A 17,614-nucleotide genomic window follows, 5' to 3' on the forward strand; every position below is an offset into this window, starting at 1 on the left:
ACAGCTGCCAGTAGCACTGTCTTTCATTCCTTCCCATTACTAGGAGGCTATGATAATATCCTATCCAATATGACTGAATATTCATATTCAGCGATAAATGGAGATATGAGACAAATACAGGGCTTTAACCTCTGTGCACTGTAATTAAATTTGGCGACTTCTGACTTGAGTAATGCTAGTTGTTTTATAATTTAATTGGTCCACTTGTATTAGTGACCTTTTCTTTAGGTCAGGCTAACTCTTGACCATTTGAATCTGTAGATCCAGAGGCATTACTACATGGGCAACCAAGCTCTGAAGGTCTTTGCAGCAAAGGATGATGCGGTAAGGTAAACTGAAGTGTAATTTGAACGTATTTTACTGCAGAACAAAAAAGAATAGTAGTGATGCTTGAGACTGTCCTGTCTTTCTGTGTAACAAATAATTTTAATGCAGCTTAGAGAAATGTCTAATTTCATTGCCCATTAGGATAAAAAGAAGTTGGATTAAATGCTAAATGAATACAGTATCTCATGAATAATGAAAAACTGGTAGATACTATGTTTGAGCAAGGTTGTGAGGAACCTGAAATTGGTGCTGAAGTTGATTCTCACGCAGAGCAACAGTGTGCCCTGTGTCACTGTGTTATTTAGAACAGACCTTCAAAGAACTGGAGGTAAAAAGCTCACTGTGGAGCTCTAATATGTTCCTTTAAGGGACTTTCCTCCCTTTCGCTATCTCATGCAAAACCTCTGAGAGTTCTTCACACCTGGTGAAAAAGGTGGAATATGCTGAATCTAAAGTTGGCTCAGCTTTGAATGGATCCACTATCGTGATGAGATTTGACCTTTCTGCTTCTTTGATTTATGAACATGAAAAAATGCTGTTAAAGTTATAGCTGAAATGGAAACTAGTATTGACTAAATCAATGCTGTTGAATTCCCTGTGAAAGATGTATTTCAAGATTAAGAACTTGCATGACTTTTTAGACTTCTTTTTTCCCTCCAGAATGCAGCAGTTGCTTTTTCTGCACTTGTTCGTGCATTGGATGAGTTGAAAGTGGTGGCTGTAGTGCGCTATGCTTATGATAGAAGATGCTATCCACAAATTGGAGTAGCTTTTCCATATATTAAGGATACATATGAGGTAATTCTTCTCTCTTACCCTTCTGCAGAGAGACCCAGAAGCAACACAGTATGTTAGAACTTTTACAGCATATGTTTCCCCTGATCTTTCTTATGAGAGACTATTGAAAGAGCTAAATATGTGTAGCATGGTTGAGCAATGACGGAGGTGGGGGCGGACACAACAATCTTCAGACTTTTGAAGGGTATAAACATAAAAGATGGAAAAGAATTATTTAGGGTGATATGAACTGGAGGAGGTAATTGAATAAAGAAAAAATGAGGCAGAGAAATGTTAAAAAAACCAAATCCAGCTTTTGACTTTGGAATACAGTAAGCTGTGATAAAACCTCCCAAAGCACCAATATAGTGGATATTTAAAGCATGGGTAATTGGAACTCTGCACGAGAAAAAGGGATCAGATGGATGGGGAGGTCTTTATTCCACGAGCAGAAAAATTGAGTGTAGCCATCACTATGTTATAAAATAAGATGCTGTGATTTACTCTGATTCCAATTGTGTTGCTCAGTACATATTTTAAGTGTTTTGATGTGCACAGACTTTGCATCTTCAGATTTTTCTTAGGTTTTAGATTGCCCTGATATGGCACTCTGGGGATACAGATTTTTTTTTTCTTCAGGCTCTGTTGTTTTTTCTTTCCTCTTGCACAGTGTCTCATCTATGTGCAGCTACCCTATATGGAAGACTTAAGACAGTATGTATTTTCATCCTTGAAAAACAGTAAAAAATGCATTCCTACAGGTAAGATATTTGCTGGTCAAGTAACCTGCTTGTTGTCTTTTAAGATGCTCTAAAAGAGTCAGAATATTCGGGTCACCAATGAAAGCATAAGTTCTGTTGTTATTTTGGCTTAGGAAAGCACCCAGGTATTAGGGCATCCATTATGGTGATGTCCTCTTGAAGTGTAAATGTGTATTAAAGCTTTGGCACTTCAGGTGCAGGCTGAGCAGACCTAAGTTTGCAGGCAGTGTTTCAACTGTCCTGTGAAATGACAGCTTTGTGAGTCTCACAGGCTCCTGTGATAGAGAGCTGTGATTAGTCCTCTGTATCCTGTGATCTTTGAACTCATTTGTGGGCGTAAATGGCCAAACCTTGTGGGATCTGCAGTGTGTGATTAGCTAGCTAGAATTAGAACAGAGGCAGCTGCTCTGTTGGTGCAAAGCTGGTCCTGTAGCCATTTGCAGTATGGCCTGTTAATATAATGTGCAAAGGCAAAGACAGTATTTTCTGTGGAGTGTGATTAAACTGTGTGCTTATTGGTGTCCAGCTTGAGATGGATGGCATCTTTGGAGAACATGCAGCTACACAAAACTTGACTTGCTGTTCTGAGAGTTTTGCACAGCAATGAGTCTTAAGTGGATGTAATTTAAAATCCACTCCTGCTTCTTTCATTTGTTATGAGATGCATTGAATGGGCACCTGCACGTCAGGGTATATTTAGCATGCTGGTTTGTTTCTATAGCTGTTTCTATTTTCTTGCCTTTAACTAGCAGTTTGATAACAAATCTAAAACCTGTCTTACCAAAGCAGTAGCTGGCTATTGTGAACTGTGTTAATTTGCAATCATAACTTTAAAAATTTATATTATGCCATTTAGTTTTGCAAACCAACTGTTATCCTTATTTTCTAAGTGGCCTATAAACCTTCTGTTGCAAATGAAAACATCTTGAAAAATAAGAAAAGCTAAAGCAGAAAGGCAACAATAATTGAGGTCTTGGGGGAAAAGGAAAAGTCTTTATGACTTCACATGGTAGTCCTTAAATAAAGTAGGACTTTATTATTGTGTCCATTATCCATATTCTTTATTGGCACATCCATAGCTGCAGTGTGTTCTGTGGCATGTAATGACTGGGTGAAAATCTCGCACTGTGAAGCAAATCTTCATTTATAAATTGTTTCAAGAAATGCATCCATCTGCAAGTGTATTTAATCTTCCTTTGTATGTAATTGCTGCCTTAGTGGATCAGTTATCTGCTGTTGACTCACTGATTGATTCTATGAATTTGGTTCATGAAGATGGAGAAACTTTTGAGGATCTGTTTAAGCCCAGCAAAATTCCAAACCCTCACTTTCAGAGATTATATCAGGTGAGATGAACTATATGGTATTTTTTAAAAACTTATTTTCTTAAGACTTCTCAGCCTTCTGTCTTTCTTTGATTCACGTTGGAAAGATCTGCATTGTGAAAACGCAGATATAAATCTCTGGCATTAAAGTATGTGGTAACCGGTGAGTTCTGTGTTGTCTCTGACATAGATTTATCTTTAAAATTTCTAGTTTCCAGGAAGGAAGGGAAATTATACCTGTGCTGAGTTGTCCACAACAGCATCAGTGATATTCACAAGCACATAGACTAGGCAAGTTAAAACTTGTCTCTCAACACTGTATTGTGGACATAGATTCAGTCTGGCTTTTAGACAAAGAAAAAAATTGGCTGAAAATTGGGGATATCTTCAGCTTCTCATTCTGTGTCCCATCACTCTTCTTGTGCAGTGTTGCATCTAGCAGTGTTCCAAACCAGGTCAGTCTGAGGTGAACTGGATCAGCAATAAATGGTTTATTAACATTGTTGACATTTTAAATGTTCTGTTGGGGTGTCTAAGCTGATGCTCTTTACGAGCCAGCAGAACAGTTCACTCTTCCTGCAGTTATTATATCAAGCTGTCTCCATTTTGATTTGCATTCCTTTCATATCACGAAGACTTCCATTGCAACTGTGAGGATGAGAGACTTAATTATACATTGGAATTCAAGTGTTTAAAAAATGACGCAGCAAATTCAAAAATAAAGAAAATTATGTTGCAATTTAAGCAACTGCAGAATTGTACTGTATGCAGAACCATGGAGATATATTGAATGTGTGATTCTGCTCTGAAAATTGACCAAAAATGGTATTATAGCAATCATGTTCATATCTCAGCAATTCCACATGTTTTATTTCGGTTTACAAGTAGGAAGAAGATATTTTTTTAAAATTAGGAAAACTTACCCTAGCTTCCCAAAGCCTTGCTTCCTCAGTGTTTTTAAAATAACCAAAGGGTCTGAAGGTCAATGTGTGCTTCAGGAATACATGTAAGCCCACTGTCTTCAACACTATTCTGATTGACACCTGAAGAACTCAGAGGTCTCATCAAGTTCTGCCAGTCATATTGACAAGACACTGTGTAACTGAGTGCAAGATTTGATCAGTTGGAGGTTATTGCAGGGCAAGAACTTAAAATGAGCTGACCTCTTCACAACTCTTATTTTTGGAAGGGTTGTTAAGCTTGGATATTACAAAACTTGGGCATTGCTTGTAAATTAAGTACTTGGAGGGTAGAATTTCCTCTGTTATATTGCTAGACAGAGTTTTGCATTCTTTTAGTTTAGTGGATATCATTTATTGGTGAAAGATATTTTTTGTTAGGTGTGCTATTTGTGTTCTGAAACAGTGTGTTGGTAGTGTTCCAGCACTTGAGTTAATTGCTGCTGGAAGAGGGTAACTGAGTAACTTGCCAATTTCCTTAGAGGATTATAGGATTTTGTAAGGGTGAGTGCTACTGGTAGAAAAAGCATTTACTGACTGAATGTATGGGGTAGGATGCAATTTCTGTCCTTGCTGTTCAGAAAGCCCTAAACTGTCAGTCCTCTTAGTGCTTTTGGCCACACTCAGGCCCATTTGTTTGTATGATTAAAAAATTGCTATTAATCTGTGTAAATTATTCTCTCCTTTGCTGTGAAGATATTCCAGATTCTTAGTATTTTGCTCTTAGGCAAAATGGCACTACTGGTTCCTTAAGAACAGTGAAGAAAAATTCTGCATCATCTTTTGACTATAGCCAGTAAGTGGATTGGGCTGAATAGAACCTATAAATGGTTTTGAAAAATAACTCTGAAGAAAAGGATGAACTCCTACTTCTTTTCCTTGCTTTGTTACCTCATGAAGATATTTGGAATGATAAGTGACAAGAGCCAGAATTTAAACAAAAACATCAAGCCAAATTATATCTCTGGAAGTAGTGGTAGGCATCAGGAAATGACAGAGTGGGTGAGAAGTAGTTGTTAATGCTTGCTGGAGTGGAAGATGAGGACTATCTTATATCCACACTTTGAACTTTTATTCCTTGTTTCCAGAAAAAATTAGGTGAATTTCTGTAGCTTTTGTAATGGTAGACTTCCAAAATTATTGTTTAAATTGTCCATCTTAAATACAGGGATTTGAATCACCTAAGACGTTTAGGGAATGCAGTGCATTTTATTTGTTAGCCAAATAAGCAAATTGCTCAGCAATGGTGGTTCTGTAGAGAGATGGACCTGTTGGTCTGTTGGTGCATGTATGTCGTGGCTTATCACAGAATTAATGGTGTGAAGCCCAGCTCATTACATCCATTGGCCAGTATCTTGGTGTGACCCCTGTTCTGAAAGCTGGCTGTGTCTCTAGAAGTGGAAATGTAAGAAATTAGGAAGAGCAATGAGGAGCTAGTGCCTTGGGGACAGCACGTGTGAATAAAAGTGAGTGTGCAAGGCAGTGGCAGTGTGGGTTTCCTCTAGCTATGAGGGTGAGAGTGATTCTCGCTAGACACAGAAGGAAGGGGGGAAGCAAGGTTAAGAGGGACAGTGTTGGTTTAGAAAACTCCAGCTTGTCTGTTTAAGTTAGTCTCCATTTAGCACCTGAGTTTTGACAGTACCTGCCATCTCAGGTTTGAGATGTAGTCATCTACTTTAAAAAGAGTTACAAGTGGATGCTGTGGCCTCTCATTCTGCTCAGCTCCTGCAGCTGCACACATTAAGATGTCAGTTACAAAAGCCTGAAACACACAGGCATAACAGGGGACTTAGGTTTTTTTGCTTTGTGAGTTTAATTCAATTACCTATTTTTTTTATCACAAGAGCCATTACTGCAGCTTCCAGCAACAATTTTCTCTTTCAAAATAATGGTGCCTTAAATCATTACAAGTGTTTCCAAATCAGTAGCCTTGTACAACTGCCTCCTTTTGGCAGTATGTTCTAATATGGACTGGAATGTTAATGGCAGCCTGAAAACACATCAGTATTGATGTGTCACATTGTCTTGATTTTCTGTATTGGCAGATTTCCAGTATGAATAGGAGCTTTTATTTGCTTTGTTTTTAAAATTAATGTCATGTCTGACAGCCAACAGGGGAGCAAATCTCTGCTGTATTCCTAGTTTACTGAGTAGTACCTTCACATGGGTGTCTAATGCACCTAAGTACCATGGGCATGGAAAAAGGTCTCCTTTGTATATCACATTTTGATGTGTTTGTGTGCATGCACTGTATCTGTGTGTGTATTTGTAAATGTACATACCTCTCTACTGCTATCTCACACTTCACAAAATTGTAAAGATATTTACTTTGTTTCCAAAACCCTCCATGGAATTTCTGTAGCCTGCCTCATTAACCTCATCTCTCCCCGTCTGCTTGACTCCATGGCTGTGTGCACTGACTCTACACTTGGGTGAAAAATCCTTCTCTGTAGCTCTCACCATCTGTTCCAGCTTTGTGCATCTGTCAGGCCCCTTCATTCCCTGCTCCTTTCAAAGCTAGGTTCCAAACATGCTTATATTCTGTGCCTCACCTGTGCATATTTAATATTCTCTCTTTCTATCTGCATTCTGTCTTAAGCTTGTGAACATTCCTCCTGCATGCATACTGAGTGTAATTGACCAAGAGGAAATTATTTCTTTGAGGGACATTAAAGTGTTACAATAACTGGAATGTGTGGTTGGGATAGATCTCATTTACTTAATGTTGAAGTGTCTAGAAAACTCTCCCATGGCACTGTTTTATAAGGGAACTGCTTTTTAAAGGTAGAGTGAAGCTAAAAATATGAACAATTGCAGATGACTGTTTCATTCTTGAAATTTTTAAAATAATTTTCATAGCACTCATTCCAATGAGTGTGGGAACACTCATGTGCATCAGAATTCTTGTTTAATATCATTAATAATGTCCTTTAAAAGTTGATCATGAACTTTCAGTCCATTGTGAGACAGAATATTTTTCAGCAATACAAAGATAGTATGTTTAATATGGAAGATATTTTGCAGTTACCATATGGTAAGTTTTTAATATAATTGAAAGTTCTACTTTGCTCAGACTGTTTTGTTTCTTGCAGTGTTTGCAGCACAAGGCTTTTCACTCTGATAAGCCACTGCCACCAATAGAACAGCATCTTTTAGAAATGCTAGAGATGCCTTGTGTGGTAAGAGAAAGGTGTCAGGCTCCTCTGGAAAGAGTAAAAGCACTTTTCCCCCTGAAGGAAGTTGGCAAGAAAAAAGAAGAGAAGACTGCACAAGACATCTTCAAAGACAAGTACGTTAGAAATGTATTATGGATTTTTTGAAACTTTTTTTTTTACACTTCAGGTTGTTTTTGCTGGATGAATCAGACTCAGAATCTTTTGAACAGAAAATCAATGAGTTACACACTGGAAAAAATGCTGATGGATAGAGAATATTGTGGTGCCACAGAATGTCTGAAGTATCTTGTGAATAGTAGTGGTCATACTGTTGCAGTTCAGGATGCAATAGGAACCAGTAAGTTCCTCATGTCTGGGGAACCTGTACCTACTCATGTAAGTTACTCATGTCTGTATTTGCTGTCACAGAATTACAAAATCCATCAGATTGGAATGGACCCCACTGGAGGCTTCTTGGTCAACCTGTTGCTCAAAACCACCTGTGAGATCTAAGGAGGGATTCATACAGTCTGGCTGAAAACCTTCAGGGTTTGTTCATCCTTTCTGAGCAACCTGTTGCATTGCTTCTTGTCTTCTGGTCAGGCAGGAGTTTGTCCTAGAGGTGGTTATAAAAGAGTTCAAATAACACTAAAAGGGGGTCTAATTTAGCTCAGAATAAATGCCATGGGTCTTTAAATTAGCCATAAAGTTTAGCCTTCCTTCTCAGCATGCTTGATTTAGGTAATTGTCTAGCTTTCATTTTGAGAATCAAAAGAAAAGCAGTTTCATTATTATCTGCTGTGCAATTAATGTGGTTTTCTCCATAAAAATCAAGCCGATATAGACTCTTCCTGGAACAGCTATTGTTTGAACAGTTTTAAGACAGGGTATCTTTGTTGTTATTGAATATACTGTGTTTAGTTTATTTGTGCTGCAGATAGGAAGAATAAATGCTAAATTGATACTGTAGTTGTACTGTCACCCCAGCCAAATCAATTTGCATAAACAAAAGCTGCTTCTGAGAAATTAATATATTGAAATCTATAATATAACTAGCTGGGTCCCTGAGATGTTGGAGTGTTCTCAGTTAGCTCCTTCTCTCTTTATTTTGTCATTTTGGTTTAGTCCTTTCAGCACTAGGAATGGCATCTTGGAGGGGTGTTGAGCTCTTGCTTAGCTCAGTCCTTTCCTCTGGGTTGGGTGGAGCCTCCTCAGCATCTTCTCTTTGGGAGGACATGACCCAGGACACCTCACTTTGCTGCTTGAGACCAATGACCACATTCCTCTCTACAGACTGGGAAACACGGGGCTTTTTTGTTGTTATTGCTGATTTCAGTATATTCCTGTTGCCTTGGTGTGTCTCTAAATTCATACTGATTCAATTCTCTTTTCCTTACTCCATGCCCCAGTTTCTCTGGGTTTATGTACATGTGTACATTTATATGTATATCTTAAAAAGTGGTAGAGCCATTTTAGAAATAAAAGGCAAAAAATTGGGCTCAAACAAGCTAGAGAGAGAATTTAAACAAAAAGCAGTGACCCATTACTGTTAGTTCTTTAAAATATATCTTCCCAAAAGCATCTGATGAGCAAGAAGGAAATCTATTTTGTTTAAAAACTGGTTTCCTTTAGAGGAGTGATAAAAGTAGCTGTAAAAGTAATTTAGATAGAAATTCATGTTGGGCATTAAAATGAATTTTTTTCTTAAAAAGCTGTAAAGGAAGTGAAAGAATACAGATTCAACTATGCAAAGAAGAATGAATGATAGTTAAGATTTTTTTTAAATTGCAGAAAAATGGTATTGCTGCAGTAATGAATGGGACTGGTAGTATTTTATTATTGCTACAACAACAGTCTTAACTGTGTTTTTCTTCTGTGTTTGGGGAAAAGCTGAGATGATAGAATTTATTCACTGGCTAAAGAAAAGCACATCTCTGCAACAGTGATTAAGGAAGATATTCAGTAGCAGAGGCACTTGCACAGGTTGCCCAGAGAGGTTGTGGGTGCCCCTTGCTGGCAGTGGTGAAGGCCAGGCTGGGTGGGGCTTTGGGCAGCCTGGTTTGCTGGGAGGGGTCCCTGCCCATGGCAGGGGTGCAGGAAGTGGGTGATCTTTAAGGTTCCTTCCGACCCAAACCATTCTGTGATTCTGAATGCTATGGCTCTATGAGATTCAACTTATTAAAACTAAGATGTAGGTTGCACTTGAGTATTTGGAAAAAGTTGTTTATAAGATGTCTTGACCATTATTTTTGTTTTCTGAAACTGATTTGTATTTCCTGTCATCATATTGACCAGATTCTTGTTTGTTAATTTTTAAGGTCTAATGGGACTAAAGCAGCATAATTGTAGGCATGATATCTTAATAGAGATTTCAGTATTCATTTGTATCACTTTTGCTTTAGATCTGTGTAGTTTAAAAAAATTCCAATAATATAGAAAACATTTTACTTTTTCCTTCTCAGGTTGGCTGTGGAGAGGCTGTTATCTCATCCAGCTTTGTAGGATGTGAAAGGCTTCTATATTAATGTAGAAGTGGGTGTTTTAAATTAATCTTGTATTTTATTAATTTTTCTCAAATAGTAATTGCACGTTTTGCAGTTTAAAAATACTGCTAATCAGTGCACATTCTAAATGTCAGATCCTTGGCTGGTATAAATGGCTATGGATTCATTAGTTTCTGCTGTGCTGCACTGATTAATGACAACTGTAGATTTGGTCCAAGGCTGTTAAATGCAGCATCATCATTTATTTTCTCCTTCCTCCAATCCCAAAGCATTTTGAATCAGTAAAAATAATGCAGGAAGAAAAAGAAGAAAATTGATTGCCATATACTTTTGGAGGAAAATATTCTAGAAGAGAATTTTTGTTGTTCTTTACACCTTTCATCAGACCATGTTAATATACAAGATTTTTTGGTTCCCGTGGAGCTTCTAAACTCTGTTATTTATAAGTATCAGTTTCTCCTTTTACAGAGAGACACACTGGATGTTTAAAACAATCAAGCAACTTGTTCAAGGTTAGTCAGAAAGTCAGCAGAGTTGAGAATGAAGCCAAGGTATCCTATCCTTGTCCTTAGGCATAGCTAAAGTCATCATTTCTCCCAGAGTGATAAGTAATGTTATGCTGAATGACAGGAGTTGCTGAGGAGAAGGGATTTCATTTTGGTAGTGACAAAATTAAGGACAGAGAAGATTGCTGAAACAAAGTGAGATAGACAATGATTGTAAAGTAGGGGAGGAGTGTGCTATAGAAAGCAAAAAGGAAGACTCCACAAGTTCTGTGTAATAGTTGATTGCTTCTGTAACGTGCAATGCAGTTTTTGCAATCAGTTCCAATCTTGCACGATGAAAAGTGGCTCCTAGTCCAGGATCTCTGGCTTTGTCCCTACATCAACAAGCAGTTTCCTCTTTTCAAAGTAGTAGAATTTTTCAGAAAAACTTGTTAGTTTGTTTTGGGATTCCTTGAACACAAATCCTGCCCTTTGGGTTGCTCAGTAGCTTTCAGTCATTCTTAAATGGAAATCAATTCATCTGTGTCAGTAGCCTGACAGCATCTGATTTTCTTCCACTTTTGTGATTATCTGGATTTTCCTCTGTTGCTGAGATATGCTCTAAAGTGTAGCATGTTACATGTGAGAATTAAGTTCCTAATTTGAATGTATACCTTCCTCTATGTTACCTCTAAGGACAAAGCAAGAATGTAGCCCAAAATCACAATTAGCTTTTAAAAATAAAAATAGTCTTTTGAAAGCATTTTGAGATGTAGCTTAAAATGTCCTAAGATAGTTCTGAACTGCTTAACTGGAGTTTGTCTAGCAGGTTTTAAGAAATACAAGGTGGAAGTTTACAGAGCTCTCATGTGCTGATACAGATTAGTGGTCATTAAACTCAAAAGCCACTGTGTAAACAGGTTTGTATTAGCTGTAAATTCCAAGACAGGCTCTAGCAGGTAGTGATTGAACAGTAAATTTATGTCTTACTAAAATGGTAAATTTTCACTGACATTTCATGTTTAGAAAAAAAATCTAGTGAAAATACCAAATGTCATGTTACATACTGTAAATTATCAAGGCTAACTCAACACAGAGATTCCAAATAGTGTTTGGAGATATTCTGTATTTAGAAAGATGAAGAAGGTCTGTATAAGGAAATTCACCCCTGAAATAAGCAGTAGTAATCTCATACCTTCAACAAGTGATGCCTTTGCTGTATGTGATGATGAAGTTTGATTTCTGTTTCTACTCTCTGGTTTGTGCAGCCCAAGGGACAAATAAGGCATGGTAAAGTGTTGATTTTGGAACAGTTATGTAATGAAGTTTAGTTCAGTGTATATTTCATTAATTTATTGACTCCCTAGTTGGAAGGCAGGACAATCATCTTCAAGTGTTTATATTCATTTTTGTCCTTCTCATTTGCAGTGAAGATGCACCCAGCCTTAAGAAACCAAAAATTGAAGATGAGGAAGAGGGCTTTAGCCTTATGAAACTTGCTGAAGGCAATATCACCTCTGTAAGCATGTTTTTACAAATGTGATTATCAAAGGAGAAGATTAATTCTCTAAGTCTATTGTAGTGAATATCCAGAATTCCTGATAAAAGGAGAGTTTCTAGCTGAAACATGACTGAAATACTGTCTACTCGTACATTTGAGACTCTGCTAGAGATTGTGAAGACAACTTTCTCTGCCCTTAGGCATGTGTTAACACAAGTTTCCATCAGTCGTGGATATTTTAGGACAAAATTCTCTCCTGGTGTTTAGAACTCTAAAGGAAAAGCCTGAGGATCTGAAGAAAACAAAATTGGAGCTCAGTGGTTGAATTTTGTTCTTGCTGTGTTTCATATCTTCTGCAACATAGAAGTTGCCTCTGTGTATTTAATCAAAAGTATTGCTGTGATTTTAGACATTGTTCTCTGTATTAATTGGGGGTCTAAATCACAAATTTGGTTTCATCTTGCCTCTAGATCTAACTTATAAATTATGGCTTAGATGAAACCTATATCATAACTGTGCACCTTCCTTTATTTGATGTTTTCCTATTATAAAAAATAGTTAATATTGAGCTAACTTCTCTTGTTTTCAAATGTGCTGTTCTTTAAGGTTAATTTTGAAAAAAAGCTTTATTGATACTTATAAAAATATTTGATATCTAAAGAGATTTCAGTGTGCTACACTTCTAATACAATTTTCTGGTATTTCCTGAAAAATGGCATTGCTAGATCTTAAAGAAATACAGTGAGGCCCAGTAAACTTATTGCAAAGTCCATGAATTATTCTGGCAGCAAAGCATAAAAAAAAAGTAGGGGAATTATGATTGCTGATAGGAAATTTTAAGCAATGTAGCATTGTTGGTTTTTTCCCCCTCAAGTTAATGCATCCATTTTTCAGTGTTTATTTATATTTGACCTGGTTTTAGTTCCTTTGAAAGATTTCTGCATTTACATGCCCATTTAGAGCTTTGGCTTTAAGATGTCAGACTCTGCCAGAAAGCCTAGATGATTTAAGTGCAAGCTTTTAATTTTGAGGTCCTACTGGAGTGGCACACCACTGATTCTGTACCCACGTGCCTGGGAGCTCACACTCCTCACTAAGCACCTGGTGAGATTAGGGAGGTCTAAGAGGGCTGTGCTACACAAGATCTCAAAGCTGAACTAGCAGATAACCTGAATTGTTGTGCTTCTGTCCTCCCAGCAGCAGAGAAGTGGCCAGCTTGTAACAGTGCAGCAGAGTGAGTTCATCTTGCTCATGTCATAGCCAGCCTTTGCCAGGAGTGCTATGCATTAACACACTTTATAAGACTTGCATTTTTGAGTCTGAATGCAGAGAAGTACACAGTTTCTGTTTTCATATGAAAATAAAAAGAAATGTAAAGATTCTTGTTGCCTGACAAGAAGAGAGAGATGGATTTTGGAAGAGAATTGATTTGGTTTTGTACTTTTTGTAGGTAGGCAGTGTTAACCCAGCAGAAGATTTCCGAATTCTGGTGAGGAAGAAAAATGCTGACTTCAAAGATGGTAAATTACTTTTGTCTATCTTAATTATATTAGTAGCAACTTCAGAGTTCAATAAATGCAGTCCATTTGTCTAAAGTTAAGTTTCTAGTACAATGTGAGTTGCTCTGGAATTTATAGGTTAGCTTAGTAGTGCCACTCAGCCAAGGAACGTGTTGTTTGTAATTCCCATGTTAATACTTGCCTTCCCCAATTAAAAGTCTCAGGTAGCTCTGTTTGGGTAAGAAGGCACTAGACAGCTACTCTGAGGCACCTGAGCAACCCCTCAGGTGTTTCTAACAGAAGACTCCTTGGTATTCACTGACTGCCTCATTCAGAATGAGCCTCAGCTTCTCATTCCCAGGGTCTTTCTGGCCTGAAGTGGAGAGCTGTTGGTGTGCACAGTGTGAGAAACCTGTCTCATGTTGCATGAAGAAAAAAAGAGACTGTCGTGCCTGGGACTTAAACCTTCACATGCAAAGGTCATTTCTTACTGCTTGTGAGTGAAAGAAAGCACAGGTGAATTCAGAGTGGAATAAGCAGGTAGTATTTGTTGAGAGAAGGCTCTGTGTGCACTGACTCATCTCAGAGATGAAGAAGAACACAAGGCAGAGGTCAAACATTGTCTTGCATGGCCTAAGTCTGAAATGCCATGAAATTATCATTGGTTTGTATGATATTTACCTCCTGGAGTAGCTATGCAGAGATATATGTAATCCAAAGGTGTCTTAAGAAGAATGCACAAGATGGACGGGGCCCTGTATCTCATAAAGGGTGATTTGAAGGTTGTGGCAGGGTAAACTTGATCTGCCAAATAGCCATTAATGTCACATTCCATTTTTCAGAGAAAGATTTGCAGAGGTGCTTAAGTGAGGTACTGGGTCTTTCAACAAGACCTTTGGTCCTTTTGGATGTAGTTTCAGGAGTGTGTTTATCAGTATATTGAGTTGTGATACAGCCTGTTAAAGCCTGCATAGCTATTTCTCTCCAGAATTTCCAGACCTGTAAGCCAGCTAGTTTGCTTTTTTGCATGTATTTTTCATTAGACCCAGAAGAAATTATTTATTGAAAAAATATTTGGAGTTGTGTTCTTAAATTTCGGCTATATTAATATGCAGTAAAAAAAAGCATTGTGCAATACATTAGAATACAGAAACTGTGGAACAGTTGACTCTTTTGTTATGGTGATAAATTTCATGTAGGAAAGCTTTAAGGCAGAAATAACTATAATGATTATCCTTGAAGATGGTTTAACTAGAAAGACTGCTTAAATATATCCACTTGGTAGCTGTGCTGGAGATAACTGCAGTACATGGTTGGAAGGTTCTGAAATTTTGAGCAATTTGCTTTTATTCTTTGTGATCTGCTCTGTAATGATAAGGTGTAGTTAAACAGAATGCAGTGCAGTCACCCATTTAAAGGAGAGAAGCCACTATAAATAAAAACATACTTTGCATATTATCTTTTTTCTTTTGGGTAATCCTTTTTGTGCTTCAGAGCCTTTTAGGTGGCTTAACACACTGAACATTGCAGGCATGTTTTTAATGGCTTGCTATATTGCACTTGGTTATGTAAATAGTAAATTCTGCCTTAAAACTATTCAGTGGTTCTAAGGGATTTTTTGGTATAATTTTGTCATTTAATGATTAATTTTTTCCCTCTGCTAGAACGTAAGAAACATAAAATTTCTTTGCAGAAAAGGATAATCTGTGGGATTCAAACACTTATTTGTAAAACGGGTAGCATTTTATGTGTCAGGATGCAGACAGGAGAACTGCTAAGTTGCATTCTGTTTTTCTTTCTTGTATTAAAAAACATCTGCTACAGTCTTCCTAACTGAATAGGGCTTACATTCAACTTTTAAAATAACAGCAGTCCTTTCATTGGGAGGAGAAAGACCTTTCAACTGTTTGATTTGAGGTGGGTTGTTTTTTAGTAGATAGAGAAGTTGTAGCAGTAGGAAGAGTTGTACTTTAAATAGTGACACTACAGTTGCTTTTTAATTCAGCTGCAGGTTAATGGCACACCCACACCAAAATTATGAAGGTAGCAGTACCAAAGGATGGCAAGGTGATTATTTTTCTTTTTCTTCTAAAACAGCTTGTAGGAAGTCCTGATGGTATATTTATCACTGAAAATAGGTACCAGTATATTTCCTGCAGTGCCCTCACTGGGATGCATTAATCAGGGTTTGTACCTTTCATAGCAGAAGTCTTAAGTGGAAGCTAGTCTGTATCTGATGCTGTGTGACATCTTTGCCACTAATCCCTAAATAATATCTGCAGAAAATCAAAGATTTTCAGATTGGTAAGGGTCTTAGAGACAGGTTTTCTGGACTGGCAGCTTAATTCCTGAAACAATAATCAACTTTGGATTTACCTGAAAACTGTGTCTTTTATTAGTAGGGAGCTGCTTAAGGGTTACATGGTGAGATTTGTTTAATGGTTTCAGCTTAGTGGTTAATGCTGATGCTCATGTAACTAGAATTGTGTTCCCCTCTAGACATCCTTTCTTATTTGCATTCGTGGCCAGAGAGATGTCATGTTATGCAGGTCTTATTTTGAGCAAGTCACAAGTGTAGAGTTATCACAAAGAGATGTCCCCTGATAACAGCTTCTGACGTTTTTGTCAATGACTGCACATAAAATAGATTCGTTTACCTGAGTAGAATCTAATTGTTGCTCCCAAGTGTGTACAATGAGTTTCTTCATTGCTGTGGCTTCAGAGAAGGCTTCAGAAAATGCAGTCAGTGCTTGCCATCTTTGTAATACCAAAGGAGTAGCCATGCAGTGCAAGTTCATCCTCCCGTTTGAAGGTTTCCATCCATGTCTGCATCTCTGGAAAGCAGATCATGTCTGATGTGTTGTGTTGTATTTTCATAGGCTTCTGTATCAGATAGAATCAAGGGAGTAGAAAAAGGTATTGACACATGCACAGTATTTTCTTTGATTTGTAAATTTGTAAAATTTGTAAATGTGTGAGTTTATAGGCCACATTTCATTGCATCTTACAGTACTCCTGTCTGAGAACGTGATGTCAAAAACGCTTTTTTTTATTTGCTGAGTTTCAGCTGGGAGAGAAATCTGCATGTCCAGAGACAAATTGCACTAAGCTCTCATTTCTGTATTTTAGTAAATTAGTTAATATTTTTTTCCTAGGCATTTCTAGAAAAATATAGCTGAAGGAATCAGTAACTGAATGTGAACAAGGATGATATTTTATTGCAAGATTTTCTGTAGAAATAAGTATAGGTAATTACCTTTCTGGAGCTAAGATAGTTTTTTAAAAAGCTAATACTTCATGCAATTATTTGTTGGCAGGTTTTTGCAGTCTGTCTGCATTTTTATCTTACTGGATGTTTTTGTATATTTCAGAGACTATTCATGCTCTACTGCTAGGCAGGGCAGATGCAATGAGTGGTTTGATGAAAATGATTCAGTCATTAGAAGGGTTTTTGCAAACCAAATACTTGAGTATATAGAATCACTTTGAAGTTTTCTGTATATCTGCTTCACAGAGAAGATGAAGCCAGGTTTGTCTTTGAAGGGCATAGTGATTGGGTGAGATTCAAAGCTCTGAGCTGCAACAAACAGAATATGAATTAGATGTTATGGGGAAAAAGATAATAAAGATCACAATGATGGGGCTCACATAGAAAGAGGGACCCATGAGAACTTGGAGACTCTCCATCTTTGGAGTTACACAGAACTCAAGTCTGTGGAGCACTGAGGCACCTGTTCCACAGTGCACCCTGGTTTTAGCAGGGATTTGGGTCATATGTCCTTCAGATGTCCAGCCTCAATCATTCTGACCCATACTCACAGGACATTCAAAACTGAACAGGACCTCATAGGGTACTGGATTAGTTCAACAGCCAACAGCTCTTGGTCTTAAAATTCTTATTTCTTGGCTTAAAGATGAAGGAGGTCCTTAAAAATTAGTACAGTTTTCAGTTCAGAATTTCTTTCTTCTTTTCAGTTCTAGAAAGATTTTATAGAGTATTTTTAAAATGAATTATCAGGTGATTTAACTGATTTGTCAGTTTAAGCATTGTCCATGAATACAAATCATTACCACCAGCAGCACATGAATCAGAAGATTAGAAAAAAGACTCCTGTTGTTAAAGGAAGAAATTTTTTTTAACCTGATTTCTTTTTTGGGGGGGCGGGGGGAGGGGAATCCCCAAGGAATCAAGCTTGGACTGTAATAATAGACAGTTTTGGTATTATTATTGTGTAATCTGATTGGTATAGTAATCAAGACCAAGAGCTGAACTGAACAAACATGAAAATATAACTGCACTTCTGTACCCTAGCTGTTCAGA

The 17,614-nt window shown here is 37.5% G+C and overlaps 1 protein-coding gene across 3 annotated transcripts in view; it reads left to right on the forward strand.

Annotated features, from left to right (window-relative positions):
• The window catches only part of XRCC5 (X-ray repair cross complementing 5), a 54,517-nt gene that overhangs the window by 24,136 nt on the left and 12,767 nt on the right, over window positions 1–17,614 (forward strand). For all 3 annotated transcript variants that reach the window (XM_063161852.1, XM_063161851.1, XM_063161850.1), the window contains exons 10-16: window positions 262–324; window positions 988–1,125; window positions 1,775–1,865; window positions 3,084–3,211; window positions 7,242–7,438; window positions 11,722–11,812; window positions 13,245–13,314. In XM_063161852.1, coding sequence (XP_063017922.1) covers window positions 262–324; window positions 988–1,125; window positions 1,775–1,865; window positions 3,084–3,211; window positions 7,242–7,438; window positions 11,722–11,812; window positions 13,245–13,314 — 778 coding nt within the window. The remainder of the gene's footprint in view (window positions 1–261; window positions 325–987; window positions 1,126–1,774; window positions 1,866–3,083; window positions 3,212–7,241; window positions 7,439–11,721; window positions 11,813–13,244; window positions 13,315–17,614) is intronic.

Source organism: Melospiza melodia, chromosome 8, assembly GCF_035770615.1.
Source record: "Melospiza melodia melodia isolate bMelMel2 chromosome 8, bMelMel2.pri, whole genome shotgun sequence".
NCBI classification, from domain to species: domain Eukaryota; kingdom Metazoa; phylum Chordata; class Aves; order Passeriformes; family Passerellidae; genus Melospiza; species Melospiza melodia.